At 36.2% G+C, this 25,831-nt stretch overlaps 1 protein-coding gene across 10 annotated transcripts in view; it reads right to left on the minus strand.

Annotated features, from left to right (window-relative positions):
* Window positions 1-25,831, minus strand: part of NOX4 (NADPH oxidase 4) — a 154,149-nt gene that overhangs the window by 12,033 nt on the left and 116,285 nt on the right. For 9 of the 10 annotated variants that reach the window (XM_021665640.2, XM_021665639.2, XM_012444854.3 and 6 more), the window contains 3 exons: window positions 17,804-17,885; window positions 4,201-4,320; window positions 2,201-2,309 (listed from right to left, as the gene is read on the minus strand). In XM_021665640.2, the coding sequence (XP_021521315.2) occupies window positions 2,201-2,309; window positions 4,201-4,320; window positions 17,804-17,885 (311 nt within the window). The remainder of the gene's footprint in view (window positions 1-2,200; window positions 2,310-4,200; window positions 4,321-17,803; window positions 17,886-25,831) is intronic. The other variant, XM_012444856.3, reaches the window with a different exon arrangement.

Genomic DNA, 25,831 nt, shown 5'->3' on the forward strand with positions numbered 1-25,831 from the left:
GTTTACTCATCATGAACAAGATTTTCTTTAGAAAAAAGAAAAGACAATAGTGATTTAGCTTATGCATGCTAGCAAATATAAAACAAAACAAATAACAAAAACAAATAGATGCTTTTTCCTGATCCTGCCTTCCGCTTAATCAGCAATGGGCTCCGGTTTCTCGTGTACAAAAATGCATGAGGCAAAAATATACCTGCAAAAATAAATAGTCTAGAAAAAACATATGGATCAACGACTCCTCATTTCCCATTCCCTGAAGGCTCTGGTAACCTGAGAGGATTTTACTGTATCTGAATTGTTTACAATATTTTTAGCAAGGATGCATATTCTATTCTACCTCCTTTCTCTACAAATTAAACTATTCTAGGTACTTCCTGTAAGTGGCAGCATAAAATATTTGTTCTTTTATGTCTAGCTTAATTCACTTAGCATTATGTCTTCAAAGTTCCTGGATGTGGGATGTGTCAGAATTTCCTTCCTTTTTAAGGCTGAATAATATTACACCGTATGTGTACACCACAATTTGTTTATCTATTCATCTCTTGATGAATATTTGAGTTGCTTCCATCCTTTGGCTATTGTGAATAATACTTCTATGGGCATTTGCATACAAATATCTGCAATTCTCTGCTTTTAATTATTCTAGGTATATACCCAGAACCAATCTTTTTTTTTGTATAAAGTCTGAAGGCCTTATGTAATCTGCCTCTTCCCAGAAAAAGTAGACACCACCTTTCTAATTGCCTCTCCTACTATTCTTCCTCTTGCTCACTCTGCTTCACCCACAAAGGCCACCTTTCTCCTCTTCCAGGACATCAAGTATACTGCTGCATCAGGGACCTTGCCTGCGAAGTTAGGTTTGTCTACCTTGAATTTTTTTTCTCCAAAGTATGTGTCTAGTCTGCTCATTCACGTCAGTCAAGTCTGTTGAAATGACATTTTGTCTGATGGGTGTTCCTCAACAAGCAGTCTAAATTAACACACTCTCTGCTGTTTATGCTGCTTTACTCCTACTTTCCCTTCCTTCTGTGTCCTAACCCAAATCTCAGAACCTGACACTCGGTGTATTTATTGGTTGTTGTCTATCTTTCCCCCTTAGAATGTGAACCACATGAGATCAGGAACTTTGGTTTTATTTCGTCACCTGATGCATCTTCAGATCCTAGAATAGTTCCAGATTGATAGTAAGCAGTTAAAATATATATACGGAATGACAGAATGACTGACTGAATGAGTGAATACATGCACAGAGAGGTATATATAATGATATATATTCAGCATTCTTTGTAACAAAGCAGTAAATATCCTACATTAGAGTGTTGTCCAGTAAACTAGATATATCTATACAATGAAATACACTAAAAGAATCAGGTAGGTCTATCATCTCTAATTGTTGGTGCCAGAAAAAACAATGAAGTAGCTCTACATGCACTAATACCAAAAAATAGTCAAGACGTAGTAATAAATTGAAAAAGGAATTTGCATAAATAACATAAATAGTACGATAGGACTTACAGAATACTTAAGAGTTACCTCTCTTTACACAGATTAGGTAGGGAAGATAGTAAGAGAGGATTTTGCTTTACCATAATTGTCTGAAATATTTGTAGCAAAAATTATAGGTGTATTACTTGTATAATTTGAATGAAGATAAATAGATCAAATGTTACAGGTAGGATAAAGATGCCTGCTTTATCTCTAAAAAAATTAAACACAGAATTTGGGATTTTTGAGAGTTTTGTGTCATATACCAAAAAGTCTGGTGATCTGAAGTATTAAAGATGGCAATCAAGGATAAGTGCTATCAGAACAAAGCATGGAAGATGTTACAGCAGGTGTTTTCTGGTATTTCCCTTCATCGCCTTCCCTCATCACTTCCAGCCATATGCATACATTTCTATGTGAAACACCCTATGTTAAAACATAGAAATGAACGTTTCTATGTTAAAATATGTTTATATATATATATACACACATATATATGCATCCTCACAAATATCTATATCTGAAAAGATGTGTACCTAATTGCTAACAGATATTATCTCTGATTTATGTTTAAGAGACTTATTTCTTTCCTTGCTACTACTTGCATAATTTCTATAGTTTATTCTATAGCAAACATTTATTGCTTTTGTAATATAAAAGATATAACTGTTTTTAATTTGAAAAATTGCAAAACTAGAAACAATCTTAATGTTACCTTGTTGTGCAACACACAGAGTAAGTCTGCAAACCAACAGAAGGACTGGATGTCTCTGCATACCCAGATAAAGTATAGTCTTCTAAGCTTGTATGGTTTCCAGTCGTCCCTTTAAAAATAAAATAGCATGGCAGTGATTAGGATGGCAAACACAAATATTAAAGAATCCCTATATTCTTGACACTTTGCTTTTCATTAGTAAGGAACAAATAGAAAAAATCAGTCATTTACATTCTAGCATCTGATACAGCACTTACCATGAGACCTAATTGAATTTAATATGTAATATACTGACTCAAGGACATGACATACTTCATGAATTTAGGTGTTTAAGTATTAAATGAACTTAAGTGTGATCCATTTCCAGTTGAATTCCATAACTGAACTGGACCAGAATAATACTGGACCCTGCATCTCAGAAAAACAAGTTTTCAAATTTCAGTAAATTCGATCACTCACTGAGTAGGGCTCCAAAGGTCATCCAGTCTTGCTCTGGCTTTTTGGCAAAATGAGCCAAAACCATTCCAGAGAGTTGGTTGTTTATCCCCTCTTAAAAATCATTAAAAATGAGATTTCACAATCACATACGATGTAATGCATTCCAGCAACTCATAATTCCAAGTTTGGATCCCCATTTATAAAGTAGGTTTGAGGTTAAGAAAATGTTCTTCCCTTTTCATAACATTAGGTATCCAAATAACTTGTAATGTGTTGTCAGAAACAAATGATTTCTGGCTTAGAACTTGGTCATTTTTGTAAGAACTGCCAGAAATTACCAAATTTACATCTAGTATTTAAAACTGAAATATCATTCAATCACATCACTTAAATTTATTATTTCTTTTTTGGTACTCCAAAAAAAAAACAAAAAAACAGATGTTTAATGTAAATTGTATCTACCTGAAAAGTAAATGGAATAGATTTGAGAATAACTTTCTACTGTCATTTTGCTTTGTGTTTTCATTAGAATGTCATCAATTAACTTTTAACTTTTGCTTATAATCTTGAAACTAAAATAAGTTTTAGTTTAGTATTTCCTGGTCAATTCCCCCCCCCCCCCCCGCCACCTTTTTTTTTTGGCAGAGTTTTGCTCTGTCACCCAGGCTGGAGTGCAGTGGCATCATCTCCACTCACTACAACCTCCACCTCCCACGTTCATTCAAGCAGTTCTCATGCCTCAGCCTCCCAAGTAGCTAGGATTACAGGTATGTGCAACCATGCCTGGCTGATTTTTGTATTGTTAGTAGAGACGGGGTTTCACCATGTTGGAAAGGCTGGTCTTGAACTCCTGGCCTCAAGTAATCCATCAACCTCGGCCTCCCAAAGAGCTAGGGTAACAGGCATGAGCCAATGTATCCAGCTGCAATTTCATCTTTGAAGTTACTTTTAGTCTGTTGTAAATTTGCTAAGTAATAAATGAAGGAATGATGTGTTCATTTGTCATCTCAGAAAAGCTTTCCCTGACCATACTTCAAAAATAAACCCAGCCCTGTTTTCCATGTCCATTAATGTCTTCCTTTTGTCATAATTCTTATATTTTCTGAAATAATTTTATTTATGTTTATTGCTTTATTTTTCACCTGCCTCATTTGAATGTAAGCTTTTTAATGGCAGGAACTCTGTTTTCATTCATTGCTGTCTTCCCAATACCTATAAGACCTATTGGCACATGGGTGCTCAAAAGTATTTGTTGACTGAATGAATGAGTAGAATCACTTACCACTGATGAGGATATAGAGAAATGAAGGATGGAGGTGAATGACTTTTAACAGAGGAAAAGGACAGAGGAGTGCATAACTGTGATATGTCACAAGAGCGTATGCTAGGAGCCACAGACCACATGCTGAGAATCTCTGAATGGTTATCTTCATTAATCAGTAAATGGAGATCCTTGATCAACAAGTAGAATAATTTAATAAGGAACTGTTTTATACTAAAAAGATATCTGAAATACTGGCAGTTCTCTATTTGGATTAATAAAGTAGATCCAAATGACATACAGCAGGGTGTTGAGTATTGATGCAAATGGAGTTACTCCGATGCCTCCAGCCACGCACAGGCTGACCTCATAGTTCAGTGATTCCTCAAATGGACTTCCAAAAGGACCATCAATATACAGCCTGTAGACCAGTCAGACACAGGTGGGAAAAAAATGAAATAAGTTAAATTAATTTTCTGTGCCATGTAGCAAACATGATGAATACAATCTCTAAACTTTGTGATGGCTCAGGCCTTATTTCCCTGTTTCTTATAGTGATCAGCCTAAAGGAGTAACAAATGTTGTTTATGAAGTGTCAATATTAAAACAAGTACATCTGCCTGTAAGTATGCCTTTTTAGAGGAAACCACTAATTAAAGGTACAGAGTAATATAAATATGATCATTCCAGATAGCTGAGGACAAGTTAAAGTTCTGATCATATTAGATTACTACATTTGACTAAGTTAAAATAAGGATTGCTTTTCTGTGTCTAAATTCAATAAATATTTTTTCAGTGGCTAGATCAGTAATCGAAATACTTAAACATGTACTATGTGAACAGAAAAATAGTAGGAATAAGGAAAAGAATCTAACACTGTTCCTTCTCTTGCCCTAGTTGTTCATAAGTATAGAGCTTTACTTATGAACTGACAGTTCTTTATCTGTAAAGCACAATCACAAAGGAAGACCTGAGGCTCTAATTACTCAGATCTTCCTTTGTGATTGTGCTCATGTTTATATATTCAAGTGTGTGTGTGTATGTGTGTGTGTGTGACAGAGAAAGAGAGAGAATAGAGAGATCCTTCTTAACTGCAATAGAACTGCTAATTGTTCATAAAATATTCATCCTCTCATTATTTCTTAGTAACAGAAAATTAATTTTATTTAGGGAAGCAAAATGTCCAGCCAAAATACTACATTTCTCAGACTCCCTACATCTGTTTTGGCTGTGTGACTATATTTTGGCCAGTACCCCCTCCTTCCTACTCATCTGCTTTCTGAGCTACACACCCACATACACACCCTCCCCACTCCCCACAAAGCTACTCTTTGGTGTTTTGAAATAACTTTGGACAGGACAACTAGAACTCAGCGTTCTAGTCATTTATTGGGATGGGATTCCAGACAAGTTACTTGTCCTCTCTAACCTGGATTTCCTTCATCTATAAAAGGGTCAATAAGATGTGATGCTACAGAAAAAAAAAATTGTCTGCATAGATTGTAGAGGGCCACACAAATATCAGAAATACGCTTTGTTAACAGCATCACTGAGTGCCTACAGGATACTGACAGGCCTTCTGCGGGGCCCAGCATCAATGTAAGAAATGGGCTAAGTCCAGTATGAGCTGGGAAATGTAGATGGGAATTGGTTTTAAGGCCCTTCGAGAATCAGTTGTTTTTCATTTGAAATGCTTTTTTTTTTTTTTTTTGTATCAGGCGAGACAAAATTCTGCTTTTCTTGGAAAAAATAGGAAGATAAAATTTACCAGTAATTGATTACTTTGCAACATCTAGTTTTTTGAGGGAGATGGAAACAGAAACTGCTTGAATCACTTTTTTACATGTTTAATCTGATTAATGTGCAGAATATACTGCCTTGAATTTAGGAGCAGTGACTTTCTCCCTATACTAGTACATGGTCTTTAAAAGAATGTGTAGCAATTCCTCAAGGATCTAGAAATAGAAATATCATTTGACCCAGCAATCCCATTACTGGGTATATACCCAAAGGATTATAAAGCATTCTATTATAAGACACACGCACACGAATGTTTATTGTGGCACTGTTCACAATAGCAAAGACTTGGAACCAACTCTAATGCCCATCAAGGATAGACTGGATAAATAAAATGTGGCACATATACACCATGAAATACTATGCAGCCATAAAAAAGGAGGAGTTAATGTCCTTTGCAGGGACATGGATAAAGCTGGAAACCATCACTCTCAGCAAACTAACACAAGAATAGAAAACCAACCCCACATGTTCTCACTCATAAGTGGGTGTTAAACAATGAGAACACATGCACACAGAGAGGGGAACATAACACACCAGGCCTATCTGGGGTGGGGGACTAAGTGAGGGATAGAAGGCAGTGGGGGGATAGAGGAGAGATGGCATCAGGGGAAATACCTAATGTAGATGATGGGGTGATGGATACAGCAAACCATCATAGCACATGTATTCCTATGTAACAAACCTGCATGTTCTGCACATGTACCCCAGAACTTAAATTATAATAATAATTTTAAAAAACTCATGTTGTATATAATACAGTTATATTTGTCAATCTAAAAGGTAAAATAAAAAAAAGAATGCTGTTACTATTATCATAATATAGGTAACCAGACTGTAGAAATTAAAGGCAACTCTTCAAAGTCTTGCTCTAACAGCAGAGATGAAATCAACTTGACACATTTATAAACTTCAGTTGATAACTAATGAAAAGATCCTTTATGATGGATTGTGGATCTAAGATAATTCTAAGAATAATAGATATCTTCTTCTCTGATCCACCCCAAAATATATAAACATGCTTTGAAATTTAAGTTTTTCCCTTGAAAGTAAAACTTATTTACATTTAAAAAACTGATTTAATTTGTTCATTAACATTAATGAGTTTTAAGCTACCTTTCTGTTTTATGTGGCTGAATACAAATATACTTTTAACATGGTGACTGAACATAGTAAGAATCTGATAAATATGAGATATTTAAGAATAATATAATTAATATTATATTATTATTGAAAGTAAAGGTTTGGAATTTACATACACTTAATGTTTATATAAATGTAAATTTTGGAAAATTATTTACCTTTAAAATCTTTTCTGATTAGCTGTGACTTTAAACAGTTCTTTTAATTAATAAAAAATTTCAAGGGCCTGGTGCAGTGGCTCACACCTGTAATCCCAGCACCTTGGGAGGCTGAGGCAAGAGGATTGCTTAAGGGCAGAATTTTGAGCCCAGCCTGAGCAACGTAATGAAACCCTTGTCTTAAATATTAGCTGGGCATGGTGGCACATACTTGTAAGCCCAGGTACTAGGGAGGCTGAGGCAGGAGGATGGCTTGAGTCGAGGAGGTTGAGACTGCAGTGAGTTATGATCACACCACTGCACTCCTACCTGGGTGACAGAGTAAAACTCAGTTTCCAGAAAATTCTTCTTTTTCAAGAAGTTCCCGAGACCCTTACCTCAGAAAGTAAAATAAGCTATAATAACAATGAGTACTCTTTGCCGAACATTTAATCCAGGGTTGATACTGAATGTTCTATATATACCTTCGCTGTTAATCCACACAACAACTTTCACAGGAAAAGTATAGTGTCTATTTTATTGCCTTGGGAGCTAAAACTCAAAAAGGTTAAATACTTTTCTTAAGGTCACACTTATATTAAGGAAGGAGGCCTGTTACTAAATTCATTCTCAGATTTATTCCAAAGCTTATTTTGTTAATAATCAGATAATAATCATTACTATTACCAATTATTTCGGTGAGGGATAGTATGTAAAGGTAAAAACCATAAAGGTTCTGGGACATCCATCATCTAACAATTCTCTCTTCATGTAGGATAAAAGTGAATGTGATTATTCCTCAGGAGAGGATGGTACTTCAGTTTTAGATCATTCGAGTCTCAGGAGAGACTCTTATCAATAGAAATAACAAGCAAAAGGAGTGAGTGTAAAAAGCCTGCGATGGCTTTCCCTTGATGGTTTTCAAATTTTAGTGTGTATCAGAATTTCCTGGAGGACTTGTTAAAACACAGAATGCTAGGCCCTACCCCGAGACTTGCTGACTCAGAAGTCTGAGGATTGTAGTGTCCACCATCCCCCAGGCGCTACTGATGCTGCTGACAGAGGCGGTAAGGAGGGTGAGGAGTGAGCTGGTGCAGGTGGTGATTTGAAACACAGGGGGTACCCAACTTAGGATGCTTCAATTTAAAATTTTTTGACTTTATGATGGAGTGAAAGCAGTATGTATTCAGTAGAAACTACACGTAAAATTTTGAATCTTGACTCTTTCCTGGACTAGTGGTATTTGGTACAATGTTCTCTCATGATGCTGGGCAGCTGCCACAACTTCCAGTCAGACACATGATCATGAGCTTAAACAACCAATACTGTACTCTACAGAGTACAGCATTCAATGCACTGCATTGAGTAAGTCAGGCTTTGCGTGGCCCAACAGTAGGCTAACGTGAGTGTTCTGAGAATGTTTAAGGTAACCTAGGCTAAGCTATGATGATCTGTAAATTAAATGTATTAAATGCATTCTCAAGTTAAAGTACTTTCCATTTATGATGGGTTTATAGGGACTAATCCCACAGTACATTGAGGAGCATCTGTGTAATGGTAAGTGTCCTACCTTAACCTTTGTGTTAAGAGTTGTGGGAGGTTGGAGGGACTTTAACACCCTGAGCTTTAGCAACAATTTAAGGAAAAAAAACCTTACCAGCAGAGGGCTAAGAACTCTCTGTAATTAATATGTAATTTTTTTTTCAACTTTTATTTTAGAATTGGGGTAGATGTGCAGGTTTGTTACAAAGGTATATTGTGTGATGCTTAGGTTTGGAGTATGACTAGATCTGTCACCCAGTTCGTAAGCATAATACCCCATAGGTAATTTTCAATCTCTGCCCCTCTCGCTCCCCCATCTTGCATTCCCCAGTGTCTATTATGCCCATCTTCATGTCCATGTGTACCCAATGTTTACTTTTCTGGTTTTGCACATAAACAGAAATAAAAACGAGTAACTTATTATAGTCTCAATAGATGCAGAAAAAGTTTTCGATAAAATCCAAAGTCCTTTATGGTAAAAACCCTCAATAAACTAGGCATATGAAGAACATACCTCAAGAAAATAAGCACCAGCTATCACAAACCCACAACCAACAGCATCCTGAACTGGCAAGAGATGGGTATATTTCCCTTGAGAACCAGAGCAAGGCAAGGATGCCCACCCTTACCACTCCTATTCAGCAGAGCACTGGAAGTCCTAGCCAGAGCAATCAAGCAGGAAAAAGAAAGAAAAGGCATCCAATTAGGAAAAGAAGTCATACTATCCATCTTCGCTGATGATTTGCTTCTATACCTAGAAAACCCTAATGACTCTGCCAAGAGAACTGATAAATGACTTCAGTAGTTTCAGTATACAAAGTCAATATACAAAACTCAGCAACATTTCTATATACCAAAAACGTTCAAGCTGAGAGCCAAATCAAGAACTCAATCCCACTTACACTAATTTGTAATTATTATCTAATTCAATCTCATGTTAACATTGTTGGGAAAAAAACATTTTGATGTTTATCTCTTGGAATTCTGAATGATTCAGTCAAGGCCTTAGAAATTAATTAATTTAAGGTCTGCAAGGATAAAAACTCTTTGGCAAGGAGTCCCTATAAAACAATCATACTATCAAAATTATAATTATATTCCCATAACCATTATGAATTGATGCATTTAATATACAATTTTTAACAAAGGAAGGACTTCAGGCTCCTTTGTCAACTGACAATTTCTGCCTAAAAATAATAAAACAAACCCCAAATAAACAACAAAATTCCCTCAAACCTAAAAACTAAAGAGTCTGAAAAGATGTATTCAGCTGAACGCAGGATGGGGTAGCAAAGAAAGTAAATGGCTCTCAAAGGCACTAGACGGAGAGCCACATGTGCTTAATCTATCTCCAGAAAGTGGCTACTTCCCCAACTTGTTCTGTGATTTCAGCCACCTAACCTCCAGCTTTAGGCTCAGCTTGTCTCTATCCTTCAACCAATTCTTATCTGAGTCAGGAAGGAGTGGTGCTCTCAGTCAGAACTATGGCGTGTTTATTGCTTGCTCATCAGGCTTGCACTAACACAGTTCTTGACTTACATCTCTGAGCCAAAATCTTTACAGTTTAAGCAAAGCGTCAGTTTTACAATCCTGATGACAGGGTTTTTCCTTGTGAATCTCCGCCCAGGGGTTGGGATCCACTACCAGCTGACCTTTGGACATCTTACTTGCCTAGATTTGCAAATACCAATGGCGTTAGGCTTTTTTATAATTACATTCCACACTCTAGTCAGAATACTACCCTTTAGATCTCCTGCCATGCAGGTACTGGAATTTCACATACTGTGTAAAAGAAAGCCTAACTTTATGGATAAGAAGATGAAAGATAGTAATTCTTTAACGAAGGACAATATGTATAGTGTGGAAAATCTTATGAATTACTGTGCTTGTAGAAAGTGTATTAGAATAACCTTACCACAAATAGGAAGCCACACAAGGGAAAGGGCTCCTTCCTGACTATTCCAAGCAGAGCGTATCACCCAGAGCCATCTCTACCAGACAGGACAATGCAATCCTTCGGACAGGATCTAGAATGGACTGAAGACATAAAAGCAGCCCACATGGTAGAGCCTTTCCCCCTGCCCTGAGGCAAGCAATAGCTTTGAGAAATGGCAGAACAGAGCTGACTATGAGAATGGTGATGAGAATTCACTTTTGCAAGAGGCCAGGTGCTTTCTATGATTTTATTTAAATATCACAAAGACTTACAAGAAAGAATTATGTGAAGCATTGGGCATTCCTCAAAGCCACATTAGAAGGAATGTATCTCCATTATCATCAGTTGTAATATGCAACAAACAGTCAACATAAAGATGCTCAGATTGCCACTCTACCTCCATCATGAAAACTTAAACCAGAACGTGACTCAAGTGAAAAAGCTTGAAGTCACCCAAAGCTCTTTCCTTCTCCCTCTCTCTCCTCCTCTCCTTGCCTAATAGTCATCTCATTCTGTTAATTATGCTGCCTAAGACCCTTAGACATCTATCTGATCTTTCATATCACTATTACCACAGTATGAATTCATTATCACTTCCTGCCTGAATATGAAATCGCCAACTAGCTAATGTGCTGGCCCCATGTCCCTCTTTAGTTCCATAAGAAACTTATAAAAATGTAAGTCTAATTATCTTTCTCCTGGGCTTAAAATCCTTTCGTGGATCTTCGTTGTCTTTACAACAAAGTCCAAGATCATTTAAGTGGCAGTCCAAGCTAGATGCAGTGGCTCACATCTGCAATCCCAACATTTTGGGAGGCTGAGGTGGGACAATTGCTTGAGAGTAGGCATTCAAGACCAGCCTGTGCAACAAAAACCAGGCCTGTGATAGCAATGTGACAAGACCTATGTCTCTGGCTGGGCATGGTGGCTCATGCCTGTAATCCCAGCACTTTGGGAGGCCGAGGCAAGTGGATCATCAGAAACAGAAGTTCAAGACCAGCCTGGCCAACATGGAGAAACCCCATTTCTACTAAAATTATAAAAATTAGCATGCTCCTGTAATCCCAGCTACTTGGGAAGCTGAGACAGGGGAGTTGCTTGAATCTGGGAGGAAGAGGTTGCAGTGAGCTGAGATTGCACTTTTGCACACCAACCTAAACCTATGCCTCATAAGCTAGGCCTGGTGGCACACACCTGTGGTTCTAGCCACACTGGAGGCCGAGGCAGGAGGTTCGCTTGAGCCCAGAATGTTGAGGCTGCAGTGGGTTGTGCTTGCTCCACTGCACTACAGCCTGAGTGACAGAGTGACACCTTGCCTGAAAAAAATAAGGTATTCTAGGCCTTGCCCACATTTCTCCTTACACCCCGACTCCAAGTGTATGTGTGCGTGCACACGCATGCACACACGTGCTGACCACATCCACAGTTTTCAGTCACCTGAAAGTAATCCCTCAGTGACCCACCTACTTCTAAGTTAAGTATAATTTGAAGAGCCAAAGAAATCTGGATCAGAGACCTAGCTCTGTCATGTGACTTTGGGTAGGGCATTTAGCTCTTTGAATTTCAGTCCTCTTACGTGTAAAATTAGGGAAACAGTACTACCTAACTTACAAAGGAATAGTAAGAATTAGATTCATACTGCATATAAAGCACAATTCTTGGCATGTGTAGTGTTCATTATGTGTTACTATTATGAATGAAAATAACTTGGCTCAGGCTCAGATGACAAGTACATTACAGACATGCAGACTGAACAGAAATTGTTGAAGACAGGTGATGGCTAGAAAAGGAACTCAAAACTTGCCTAGGAAAGACAAAGGAGGATAAGTTGAATAACAACTGTGGAAAAGTCATCTGAGGCTTTGCAGTTTAAGGGTAGTACCCAAAATCACCATTTGAAGCCATTTTTAAGCAGCCCATTAGAAATGAGATTGAGTTAGGACATCGTTTTTATTGTCCAAATGATCAAAGTTGTTCTTTGATAGCAAACCAAGTCAAAGTAGAACAGCTCTAAAATTTGTCATAAATGATATTTGTCTCTCTAAACAGTTCTGATGTTAAGCAACTCAGAGAATTTGATCTTTATGAGAACCGAGTAGAAATAGTTCATTCTCGTATTTTCACAATATTTTAACACACATTTTGATTAAAACTTCCAGAGCCATTGGGTCATGTTTTGTGGGCTTAATTGCCAAAATGGTTGCAAGTAATTTGTGGATAAAATTATGCCGGATGTACTTAACCATTTTACATATCCATGCTGTACTGATAAGGATAAAAATGTAACTACTCTCTAGACTACGTATGTTATGAACCTAAATCCTTCAGAGTTCATTAGCAATAAAATTTATTTCTTCATCTCCACTGGTTTCCTTCAACCTACAAATCAACAATATGCACTTTGTATTAGATGCACGATCTTTTTTTATTCCTTTCCACTCATCTGTCTCTTTCTGACAACTGTCACACCTATTCCTGCTCTGAGAATTTTCACGGAGCAATGTCTACAATTACATCCTGATGAGAATGAATGCCCTGGCTTTGGTAATGGGTCAGATAAGAGTTCACAAATGTAGAAATGTGATTAATGAACATTCTTGTATTTTAGAAGAATGTTTCCAAGCACCATTGCAGTTGATATTTTTTAAATGGCTTTCCCTTAAATATATACACACATACACATATACATTTCAGAAATAGTTCTCTTCATGAATATTTTTTATCTAAATAAAGGACACACGTTTCCATATTTCATTATTTGTTAGATGTCTCTTGGTAACAGGAAGCTAAAGATTATAGGGACACTATGTTGAGGAAATAGAGACCCCAGACCAAATCCAAATTACCACAGCTCACACTAACCAGTGCACAATGAATCTATGTCAGTGATGCTATGATCTATGTCGGTCATGCTATGCTCTGTAAATATCACTCTGTGACATGATATAACTTTATAGGGCAATGAAGTTGCGTTGTAACCCATATTTTAGGTCTCAAAACATATTTCAACCAGAAAAATGAGGTAAAAATCTCAATGTAGATATATATACCTGTGGTTGTGAATGAAATAAATTCTAATTGTTTGACTCATTTTTTAACTTTCCAGAATTTTTTTTATGTTACAAAGCTACAAACTCTTCAACTTTCAGTTATCTGGAATGATAAATAAATGTGCGTGTTCTGACTGCACCCACTAACCATTTGTCATTATCCTTCCCTTACCTGGGACCATCCTATTCGCTGAGACAAAACAATATTGAATTTAGGTCAGTTACTAACTCTAAGTTTCAAGTGAAAGGAAGAGTAACAAGTCTCTTACTTCTATCAAAATCTAGACACGATTAAGCTTAGAGAGGAAGGCATGTTGAAAGCTGAGATAGGCATAAAGTTAGGCTTCTTGTGGCAGTGAGCCAAATTGCGTATACAAGGGAAAAAGGTTTTGAAGATAATTAAAAGTGCTCCTTCAGTGAACACATGAATAATAAGAAAGAAAAACAGTCTTACTGCTGATAAGGAGAAAGTTTTAGTGGTCTGGATGATTAAATCAGCCACAACACAACATTTCCTTAAGCCAAAGACTAATGCAGAACAAGGCCCTAACTCTATTCTAGTCCATGAAGCCTGTCAGAGATGTAGAAGCTGCAGAAGAAAAGTCTGAAGCTGGAAGAGGTTGGTTCATGAGGCTTAAGAAAAGAAGCCATCTCTATAATATAAAAGTTCAAAGTGAAGCAGCAAATGCTGCTGGAGAAGCTGCAGCATATTATCCAGAAGATCCAGATGAGATAATAGATGAAGGTGACCGCACTAAACAACAGATTTTCAACGTGGACAAAACAGCCCTCAAGTGGTAGATGCCATCTACGGTGTTCACAGCCGGAGAGGAGCAGTCAATGCCTGGCTTCAAAGATTCCAACGACAGGCTGACTCTTGTCTATGGACTAATGCAGCTGGTCAATTTAAGTTGAAGTCAATGCTCATCTACCATTCTGAAAAACTGAAGGCCCATAAGAATTTTGCTAAATCTACTCTGTCTGTGCTCTATAAGTGAAACAACAGAGTCCAGATGAAAACACATCTGTTTATAGATAGCATGGTTTACTGAATATTTTAAACCAACCAGGAAAAAAAAAAAAAACCAAGATTCTATTTAAAATATTACTGCTCACACAAGCAGTAAGCAAAGCTCACACCAGAACAATACAAATGAAATGGAATCAACCTCAGTGTCCATCAGTGGATGATTGGATAAAAAAAGAAAAACAGTATATATACATAATGAAATACTATTCAGCAACAAAAAAGAACAAAATAATGACTTTTGCAGCAACATGGATAAAACTGGAGGCCATTACCCTGAATGAAATAACTCAGACACAGAAAGTCAAACACTCCATGTTCTCACTTAGAAGTGGGAGCCAGATGCTGTGTACACATGGATGTAGAGTATGGAATGACAGACAACGGAGACCTGAAAGGTTGTGGCAGGGTAGGGGGCTAGAAAGTGGGTGAATGATGAGAAATTACTTAATGGATACAATGTATGTTATTTGCGTGATGGATACGCTAGAAGCCCTGACTTAGCCACTACACAATCTATCCATGTATCAAAATTACATAAGTACCACAAAAATGTATACAAGTAAATGTTTAATATTACTGCTCATTGACAATGCACCTAGTCAACCAAGAGTTATGATGTAGATGTACAAGAAGATGAATGTTGTTTGCAGGCCTGCTAACTCTACATCCATTTTGCAATCCATGAATCAACGAGAAGTTCTGACTTCCAACAGTTACTATTTAAGAAATACATTTCATAAGGCTATAGCTACCATAGACAGTGATGCTTCTGCTAGATCTGGGCAATGTAAATCTAAAAACATCCTGAAAATTACTCACCTTCTAGGTATTATTAAGAGCATTCATGATTCATGGGAGGAAGTCATACTATCAGCATTAATAGGAGTTTGGAAGAAGTGACTTGAGCCCTCATGGAAAACTTTGAGGGGTCTATGACTTCAGTGGAGGAACTAACTACAGACATAGTGTAAACAGAGAACTACAATTACAAGTGGAGCCTGAAGATATGATTGAATTATTGTAATCTCATGACATAATTTGAATAAATGAGGAGTTGCTTATAATGGATGAGCAAATAAAGTAGTTTTTTATTTTTATTTTTATTTTTTCTGAGATGGAGTTTCACTCTGTTGCCCAGAAGGAGTGCAGTGGCACAATCTCAGCTCACTGCAACCTCCACCTCCTAGATTCAAGCAATTCTCCCGCCTCAGCCTCCCAAGTAGCTGGGACTACAGGTGTATGCTACCACACGAGGCTAATTTTTATATTTTTAGTAGAGATTGGGTTTCTTCATGTTGGCCAGGCTGGTCTTGAACTCCTGACCTCATGTGATCCACCTGCCTCGGCCCTCCAAGTGCTGGGATTACAGGAAGAAAGCAGTTTTTTTGAGATAAAATCTACTCCTGCTGAGGAAGCTATGAAAATGCTGAAATGACAACAAAAGATTTAGAATATTACATCAATTTACTTGATGAAGTAGCAGCAGGGCTTGAGAGGACTGAGTTCAATTTTGAGAGAAGTTATGCTGTGGATAAAATGCTATCAAACAGCATCACATGCTACAGAGAACTCTTTTGTAAAAGGAAGAGCCAATTGATGCAGCAAGCATCAATTGTTCTATCCTAAGAAATACATGCAGGTAGTCCAAGTTTTAACAACCACCATCCCAATCAGTCTGCAACCATCGACATCAGGGAAAGATTCTCTACCAGCATAAAGTTTATGACTTGCTGAAGGCTTAGATGATTCTTTGCATTTTTAACAATAAAGTGTATTTTAATTAAGGGATATAATTAGTATTTCTAGACACATCTGAGCTACTGCACATTTAAAAGACTATAGCATAGTGTTAAAATTGCTTTTATGTGCACTGAGAAACTAAAATAAAAAGTATGACAGCTTTATTGCAGTATTCACTTTGTTGCAGTGGTCTAGAATCATATCCACAAAATCTCTGAGGTATTCCTGTAGCTGCAAATAGATAACCACCTGAGAAATTCCTGTGACTACCCTCTTCAAGCAAAGGCATTAGGCGAACAGAAAGCCTAAGAGACTGAAAAGCAGGCATCATCATCTTCTGCCAACAGCTGCTGTGAGTAACAATACTAACAGATGTGCATCAAACCTTTTGGGCACTTTCATGCTGCTCGTCAACATGTAGATATAGAGCAAAGTATGCATGCAAGGCTGTATAGGCACATGCAAGGCTGTATAGGCACATGCAAGGCTGTATAGGCACATGCATGTCTTTGTGTGTGTTATCAGGGGACTGAAAGTTTATTGCTAAAAATTAAGCCTGGATCAATATTTGAAACAATGCACGAGCAATATAATTAGGATTCTATATTTATTTTTGTGATTATAATTAAGTAAGCATTATCAAAGCTAAGTATTAAAGGGAAAATAATAATTTCCCCAGAAAGCAAAGCTTATGAATACTTGAAAAAAACTCTCGAAGCAATCAAAGATTTGGCATAGTGATTAGATGAAATATATATAAACCAAATTGTATTCCTTTAAGTTGATGGCCTTTCTTTTGTATTTCGGATATTAGTTTATTCATTCTTTAGCCTGTTGCATACTAACTATTAAAGAAAGTTAAACACTCATAGAGGAGGCCCCAAGAGGCCACAGGAAGGATCAAGATTCAGCACGCATCAGCTTTTAGGGAAGGAGATGTGTTATAGAAGCCTTGTATTTCCTTAACCTTCAGGAAGATGAAGGCATATTCCCTCAACAAGGTAGTATGCTTAGGGCATGAGTGAGAAGAAAACATCTGCCTCATATAACAAAGGGCCAGAAGATTTCACTTCGATTTTTCAACATAAATAAGAATATATAGAGATTGTTAAAATCATACCTAGCCTATGGCTATTTTGAAAATGACTTGCTACAATATAAATGAATCCTTTCATTTAAAGGACAGTAAATAGAAAACCAGATGAAGTATCACCAACAAAATACTGTCCCTGTTGATACAGCAACAAGCCAAAAGAACCAGACACAGATGAACAAAGCTTATTGCCCACACTGTGCAGCAGCTCCTCAATCAAAGCTACGTTGCAATTAAAAGTAAGTCTTTCTTCTACGACCCAGCTGCAAAGAGCCCGAGAGATTATATTGCAGAAGATATCTTAGTTAGTTAAGGTAAGTTATTCAGAATTTTCAGAAAATCTCAAGAAATATTACATTTTGTCTTTGCTGGCCCAAATCTCTCCCAGAACTATGCCCATTGCCTTATCAAAACCCAGTAAACTCCCTTTGCTTACTTGGGATAATTTCTAGATTGAATGAAGGGCAGAATTTCGGAGTCTTGACTAGATGGAGGCAGTAGTAAATCTCGAAATCGTTCTGTCAAAAGAAAAACAAACATCAAGCTGTGAAAAGATAAACGTCATGAAAACAATTTCAAAATGGAATTATTTCTTATTGGTTTGTTTTGTTAGCCATTTTCACTGTATATCTATTCTTTATAAAAAATTTACCCACCATTTTATGCATTACATATATATATATACACACACACACATTTGTGTATGAATGGATTATAGTATTTTAATCATAAAGATATATGTAGCCATTAAGGATAAGTATATATAAATATATTTTATATAAACATATATAAATATATTTTATATAAACATATATAAATAATATATATTCATATATTTATTTTTAATATATAAAATTAAGCCTGGATTAATATTTGAAATAGTTATATTTATTTATCCTACAAATTTGTATAATAGAGACATTTCTCCATGCGTAGTCTGTGGTCCAACATTTCCATTCACGGGGACACACCCTGCAGGAACTTTCACATGTGTCTTAGCAAGTATGAGAATGTTCACGGTAGCACCACTCATACAGCAACATAAATGGAAGCAGCTCAGTTGCTCATTGACATGAGAGAATGGACATTCGTGGTTATTTACAAAATGAAGTATTAACTGAAGTGAAACGGAATGACTTCAGTTACAAATAAAAACATAATGAAACATATTAATATAAGGTTGAATGAAATAAAATCCCAGCAGATTACATATAACAGAACATAATTTTTTATTGAGTTAAAAAAAAAACTAGGCAATGTATTATTTAAATATGCCATCTATGAAATAAAGCAAACCAATTAAAAAGGAAGGACACACACAGTCCAGAATAACGATTACCTTTGAGGAAAGGTAGTGGGATGAAATGGGAGAGAAGAAAAAGGGTAAATGTAAGTAACTGTTGGTGTTTCGTATGTATTAATTATAATATCATAAGTGAATGAATGAATGAATGAATGAGGGCCTGGAAAAGTCCAATGATGACTGTATACCATGAGCTAAACATTGATTTAATCAACTTCAGTGCAATGAAGTTCATAAAGAAGAAAAGAGAGTGAATAGGAGGGAGAGGGGAAACAGGAAGGGAGAAGGAAAAGGGGAAAAAAAAGGACAAAGGAAAAATCCTAGATGTTATCTTGGAAATAATGTTGCATAGCTATCCACATGGCATAGAGTAAGCACAGTTTCAGGAATAGATATGCATTACTTCTAGAGTCATACACATGGAAAGGCTTCCTTGATCCCTCCACTACTTTTCGTTCTCTCCTCCTGTCTGATTTGGGATAGCCTGGCCCTGCTGTGTACTGCCACTGCACCTTGTGCTTACATTTTCACAAAATTTATCACGCTGTGTTTTATTGTTGGATGTATGTCTCTCTCCATCCCTCTTCCTCCTTCTAGTAGATGAGTATTGTGCCACCAAGATACAGAACATTATCTGACACATAATTAAGGTGCTGGATAAATATTTGCTGAAGAACTATTTCCAACATCTATTTTTACTGGACAGAGAAAACCGTTTGTCAAGGTTAATCATAATGACTCCCAGAAGAGACCAAATGGTCATATATCAACCATGAACAGCAACTGGATCCATACTCCCATCTTGATAAAGTCGCACAATCAGGCTGTAGAATGCAAAGCTAACGCTCCCCACCTGCAGTAAATCCAACACTAACTGAAGGGGAGCATTTCCACAAAATAATGAAAATCAACACTGGATGACAATTGCCATTTCCTAGTATATGAATAGAATAGTTGGATGTTAAATTATTTGTGAATACAGTGGTCATATATTGGCCAGTGCTTACTGAGAAGGAGAATGTATATTTTATCTTCACATTTATTAAAACATATAGAATCAGAGATATGTAATTGGCTTCTACTGTTTTTTTCCCTCACCATTCTGACACTTCTCATAATATAGGTGAGGAGGAACTAATGAGATCCAAACACAGATGTGCTTCTACTCCGAAATATAGAAATACAAAAAAGTAAAATGTGTGTTTCTGTAATTATTATACTTACTATTTAATTTTAGTTCATATTTTTCAATACTAAATTATATTATTGGCTGATATTTTGGGTTGATATTACTATTTTTAATTTATAAAATTAACATTTTTTTCAGTTAAATGTCTAGTAAACTGTTCGATAATAAATAACCCTTGGTTTTCAGTCCACTTGCCAATTTATGGTGCACTCACTAAATGAGTGATGTGCAATACTTGATCTTTTGAATTTTTTTCTCATTTAGCATTTTCCTAAAATGGATCTTGGAACATCAAGCCCAAACTCCACAGCAAAAAAGAACTTTACATAGCAAGTAAAGAACTGTTAAATCAAACAGCTATATTTGTTATGATATTCCTTGAAAGCTAACAGTATAAACTGAAGTTTAGTGAATACCTTTCAAACTTATTAAAAGCAAACAAAAATCAGAATTCTTAGTGCACACAACTATAGTATAATACATCCTTTTAGCAGCAATAAGTTTCTCTCTTCTTACATAATCATAAAAGACATATGACTATAAATCTGGAGAAAAGAATCTCTGGAGATGACATATTGACAGGACTAAAAACACACAGATGCACACGTGTGCATGAACACACACACAAACACAGAGCAAAAGCAACATAAAAGACATCACTTACAAAGTTATAAGGAAATCTATAACTAATGTTCCTATATTTGGAACATCCTTTAATCAGATTATTATAAATACAAAGATTATCAAGCAAACATCGCTCAAATAGCTATCATGATTGTCAAAAAGAGTTCATAGGCAGGGCTTGGTGGCTCACGCCTGTAATCCCAGCACTTTGGGAGGCTGAGGTGGGTGGATCACCTGAGGTCAGGAGTTGGAGACCAACCTGGCCAACATGGTGAAAACTCATCTCTACTAAAAATACAAAAAATGAGCCGGGCACAATGGTGGGCACCTGTAATCCCAGCTACTCAGGAGGCTGAGGCAGGAGAATCGCTTGAACCTGAGAGGCGGACGTGCAGTGAGCCACAATCGTGCCTTTGCATTCCAGCCTGGGCAAGAAAAGCAAAACTTCATTTCAAAAATAAAAGAAGAAGAAAGAAAGAGTTTATATATACATGAACAGAAAATATATATACTACTTTAAAAGTATGTGTTTTAAACAATTTTTATTTTTATCATATTAATAAATTCTTAAATATAAACAATTTTATCTCACAAAGGCATACTGATTATTCATTTTTTCTTTATAAAAATAAAGATAAATGATAACAATTATCTTAGAAAATTTTAAGTAAATGGAAGAATTATTTATAATTATTTAGTCCTTTAGTCCCACAGATTTTTCCCTATCAATTGTTTAATTAGCATCCTATTCTCTATTTGATTCTGGGGAAAAGACCAAAATAATTTGATGTTTTATTTGTTAAGTTAAAAAAAAAATGGTATATTAATGCTACTTCTTTTGCAGCAAAATGTCAAACCAGATGATCTTCTTTCTCAGCAGGCTCAAACTGTTTCTTAAGAAAATGGCACAGTTATCTAAACACTACAGCTCAGTCCTTTCACAGGACTACTTAGAAGAAATTCATTAAAGCCACTGGAAAAAAAAATAGGATTTTCTGCAAAGTGATACTGTGATGAGCTGACTAATGATGTGATAATGTCTGAACATGATTTTCTACCAGCAGGAGATGTATCTTAATTAACACAAGCTTTTCTAGACTTTCACCCACTCTTCCTTTCTTCCATTCAATCAACAAAAAGATTATGAGGGTCTTAGACCTGGTTGACATACTGCACACAATTACGTTAATTTGTATGATCTGACTAATCAATTGTGACCAATATACTTAATTATTTGAAAATGAAGATGAGAAAAATAAAACACTCTTTCCAATTCTAACTGAAACTTTTCTGTATATTTTTTGTGACCAATGTGTTTCATTTTATCCTTTGCAGATAAATGGCCAATTTCTAATCCACCCCAATATGCAGACTACACAAAATGCAATAAGGATTTACATAACAATAAGAAGCAGTATTTTTTTTTTTTTTTTTTTTTGAGATGCAGTCTCGCTCTGTCACCCAGATTGAAGTGCAGTGGCGTGATCTCATCTCACTGCAACTTAGCAGCATGCAAATCTATTCCTGGGATAAGAAGAAAATAAAACCTCTTATCACTACAAAGAAAGAAAGAAAAGAAAAAAAAAATTAACCCTGATGAATATTATTCTTGTATAACCTAAAGAACCTTTGCCTCTAGAGAAGTGATCACTGCCACCAATTAGTTTTTTCAACAGCAACCTAAGAAGGAGCAATTGTTTGCTAGAGGGACCCAGAAAGGTTTTGCCAGTTCCAAATCACTGCTTTCCTTCCAGTAATCTCCCTTAGCTAACTGCCTCTCTGTAGCCTCTACTATGAAAATGAATATTTTAACTGTTTTGAGTATTAGATTTTCAGGGCTATAAAGGAAAGTCATAAAATATATCTAAGTGAGACAGTATTGCCCTAAAGAAAAGGAATCTGAAAAGAAGTTCTCTGTGTTTTTATAAACAGGTACATTTTTTTCATTTTTCTCTTGATGCTCACATTGCATGAATTTGCCAGTTTTATTTTTTTTTAATGACACCAAAATGAAATCCTTAAGGGATAGTAAAGATGAAGGTCCTGGTAAAGTCTTCATCTTAGTTTTAAAAACATCTAGTATATTGTAACCTATTAATAGTATCAGGAGTTATATTTCAAGGAACCAGACAATACCTCGTACTCTGAAACAAGGGCAATAAGACGACTGTACCATAATATTGATATTACTTCACGTTTTTTGGCAATATAAGTTGAGGATTACTTCTTAATGGAGGACATACTATCAGAGCGTATACACAATAAGGGATTACCAAAGGACAAATCTTTCTTCTCTCATACAGTTTGCAGTATTTAGCAGGAACAGATCATGAGAGAAAAGACACTGTTGCCAAGTAGATCCTTTTTTTTATACATTTGAAAAGCAATTTATTTTTTAAATTTTTTATTGCAGTGAAACCAAGTAGATCTTAAGTGTTCTCACCACATACAACAAAGGTAACTATCTGGGGTGATGAATATGTTCATTAGCTTGAGTGTGGTAATCACTTTACAATGCATATGTGTACCAGATACAGGCACTCCCTGAAAATACACAATTTTACTTGTCAATTTTACCTAAATAAAGCAGAAAATAATTTCTCTAGAAAAAAGAAAAAAAAAAACATTCAACAGGTTGTCAGAGAGCCTGGATTCTTGACCTATATCTGCCATTGTTCTTAATTCCTTTTCTGAACTGACAACTGAGTCAGATTAGTTCATTGATCTTTAAGCCACCTTTCAAATTTGAGTTGCTTAAAAAATATTTGCTTATATTCTCAAACTATGCATCTGACAAAGGACTAGCATCCAGAATCTACAAGGGGTTCAAACAAATCAGCACGAAAAAAACAATCTCATCAAAAAGTGGACAAATGACATAAATTGACATTTCTCAAAAGAAGATATACAACAGCTAGCAAACATGAAAACATGGTCAACATCACTAATCATCAAGGAAATGCAAATTAAAATCACAATGAGATGCTATCTTACCATCACAAGAATGACCATAATTAAAAACTCTAAAAACAGTAGATATCAGTGGGGATGTGGTGAAAAGGGAACACTTTTACACTGCTGGTGGGAATGTAAATTAGCATAATGACTATGGAAAATATATGGAAATTTTAAAAATAATTAAAAGTAAAACTACCATTCAATCCAGCAATCCCACTATTGGGTATCTACCCAAAGGAAAAGAAGTAATTATATGAAAAAGACACATGTACATGCATGTTTACAGTAACACAATTCACAACAATAAAGATTGGAACCAACCTAAGTGCCCATTGACTAACAAGTAGATAAAGAAAATGTGGTATATATACACCACGGAATACTACTCAGCCATAAAAAGGAACAAAATAATATCTTTTGCAGCAACTTGGATGGAGCCAGAGGCCATTATTATAAGTAAAGTAACTCAGGGATGGAAAACTAAATATCCTATATTCTCACTTATAAGTGAGAGCTAAACTAACTTTTGAGGACTCAAAGATAGAAGAAAGATATAATGAACTTTGAGGACCCAGAGGGGGAATAATGCAAAGGGGGTGAGGGATAAAAAACTACATGTTGGGTACAGTGTACACTGCTCGGGCGATAGGTGCACTAAAATCTCAAAAATCACCACTAAAGTATTTATCCATGTAACCAAAAACTACCTGCACCTTAAAAACTTGAAACAAAACAAAACAAAACAAAAAAGAATGTTTGCTTAAGGAATGGAAAGAAATCTTGTTAAAATCACGGAACGGGAGTGGGGCCATGTGTCTTTGTTTGACTGGGACTATTCTGGTTTATGCCTGCTGTCCTAGCATCCTACTGTACTTAGTATTCACACGAGATTTTATTTTTAACTAAATATTAATAAGGAAATAAGCTAGGGGTCAGGTAGTTGATGTAGAGAAGTATCCCCCAAGTGCCTCTTCAGTGAAGAACTTCTTGACCAGCTGTGAAGAGTGTAGGTGGCAGGCAATCTCCAGCTGTCAGCTCTATCAAGGTAGGCCTCAGATGCAAAGCAAATACCTCTCACAGAGCAATTCACATCCAGTGACTAAACAGGCAAAGAAATTTCAGTGCTACACAGGCAACTTTCTTGGGCAATATTTGCTCTAGATCTTCCTACCAATTTGGCTGGAGTTGTTGAACCTGCTTTGGGGTTCAAATTCTTCCTTCACTCAAACCCTGTTTGTTCTCTTTCCTGTCATGGGTATCGATTCTTAGTAAGCATTTTACATTCTCTCTCTCTCTCTCTTTCTCTCTCTCTCTCTCTCTCTCTCACACACACACACACACACACACACACACACACACACCCCTTCTAGTTAATCTAACCTGCAACAGAGGTGCTTCATAGATCTTCACTTTGCACTGAGAACTTCTAGTAAGTTCTCGGCTACTACTGGGTGTGATGCATGTGCATATGTTTAAGTAGAATAAAGATCAGCAATAAATAATTTCTCTTTTCCTAGAACTTTCCAGCTGTTACATAAATAACATCTCTGGCATGTGCAGGTGGTCACCGCCAATCCATTTTGATTACTCTTCCAGCCACGCTTTCCAGTATGCTGATCATGCCCAACTTGACTTTATCAGTTACATATTGCCTGTGGGCTCCTGATCATATATAATAACTTTTTATTTTATCTATATCTTGTTTGAATTTTTACATTTTAGATTTGTTTGAATTTTAATTTTTAGTACTTATCTACAAGTTATCTATCAGTCATCCATCTATATGTGTGTTTGTATGTGTATATATTGAAAGAGTAGATACAGGGCATGGATGTGTACACTACCACACATGAACATATCTTCAAAAGTAGTTCTCATTCATACTCCCCATATTACAGATCTTAGTGTATTATCCCCTCCTCCACCTTCCAAGGAAAACACCACACCAATACAGACACATGATACACACACACACGCGCACACACACACACACACACACTGCTTGAAATAGAGGGTACAAATTAATTTTCTCACATTTAGGAATTACTACTTAAATATATAAACACAAAATGTGAACATCTAAAATAAGTAATTTCTCAGTAACATTTCTGATCATGCACTATAAGTCAGGCACCAAGTTAGGTTCTTAATGGGCTAAAGGTCTAGCAGAGAAGACACACGTATTAGCAAAAGATACAAACACTACAAGTAAATACGTGCTAAATGTGTGCTCTGAGAGTTCGGAACAGAACAGTCAACTTAGCCTGGATACGCAGGTAATAAAAAGCAAAAGAAGTGGAGAGGTTTTATAAAAAATACAACAAACCAACAAAGGAAGTCCTTTAGAGCCATGGTGCTAGATAAGGTGTACATTTTTGCTCTGTTACACA

The sequence above is a fragment of the Aotus nancymaae genome, unplaced genomic scaffold (genome assembly GCF_030222135.1).
Source record: "Aotus nancymaae isolate 86718 unplaced genomic scaffold, 86718_ANA_hifiasm-v0.15.2.pri h1tg000059l, whole genome shotgun sequence".
NCBI lineage: Eukaryota > Metazoa > Chordata > Mammalia > Primates > Aotidae > Aotus > Aotus nancymaae.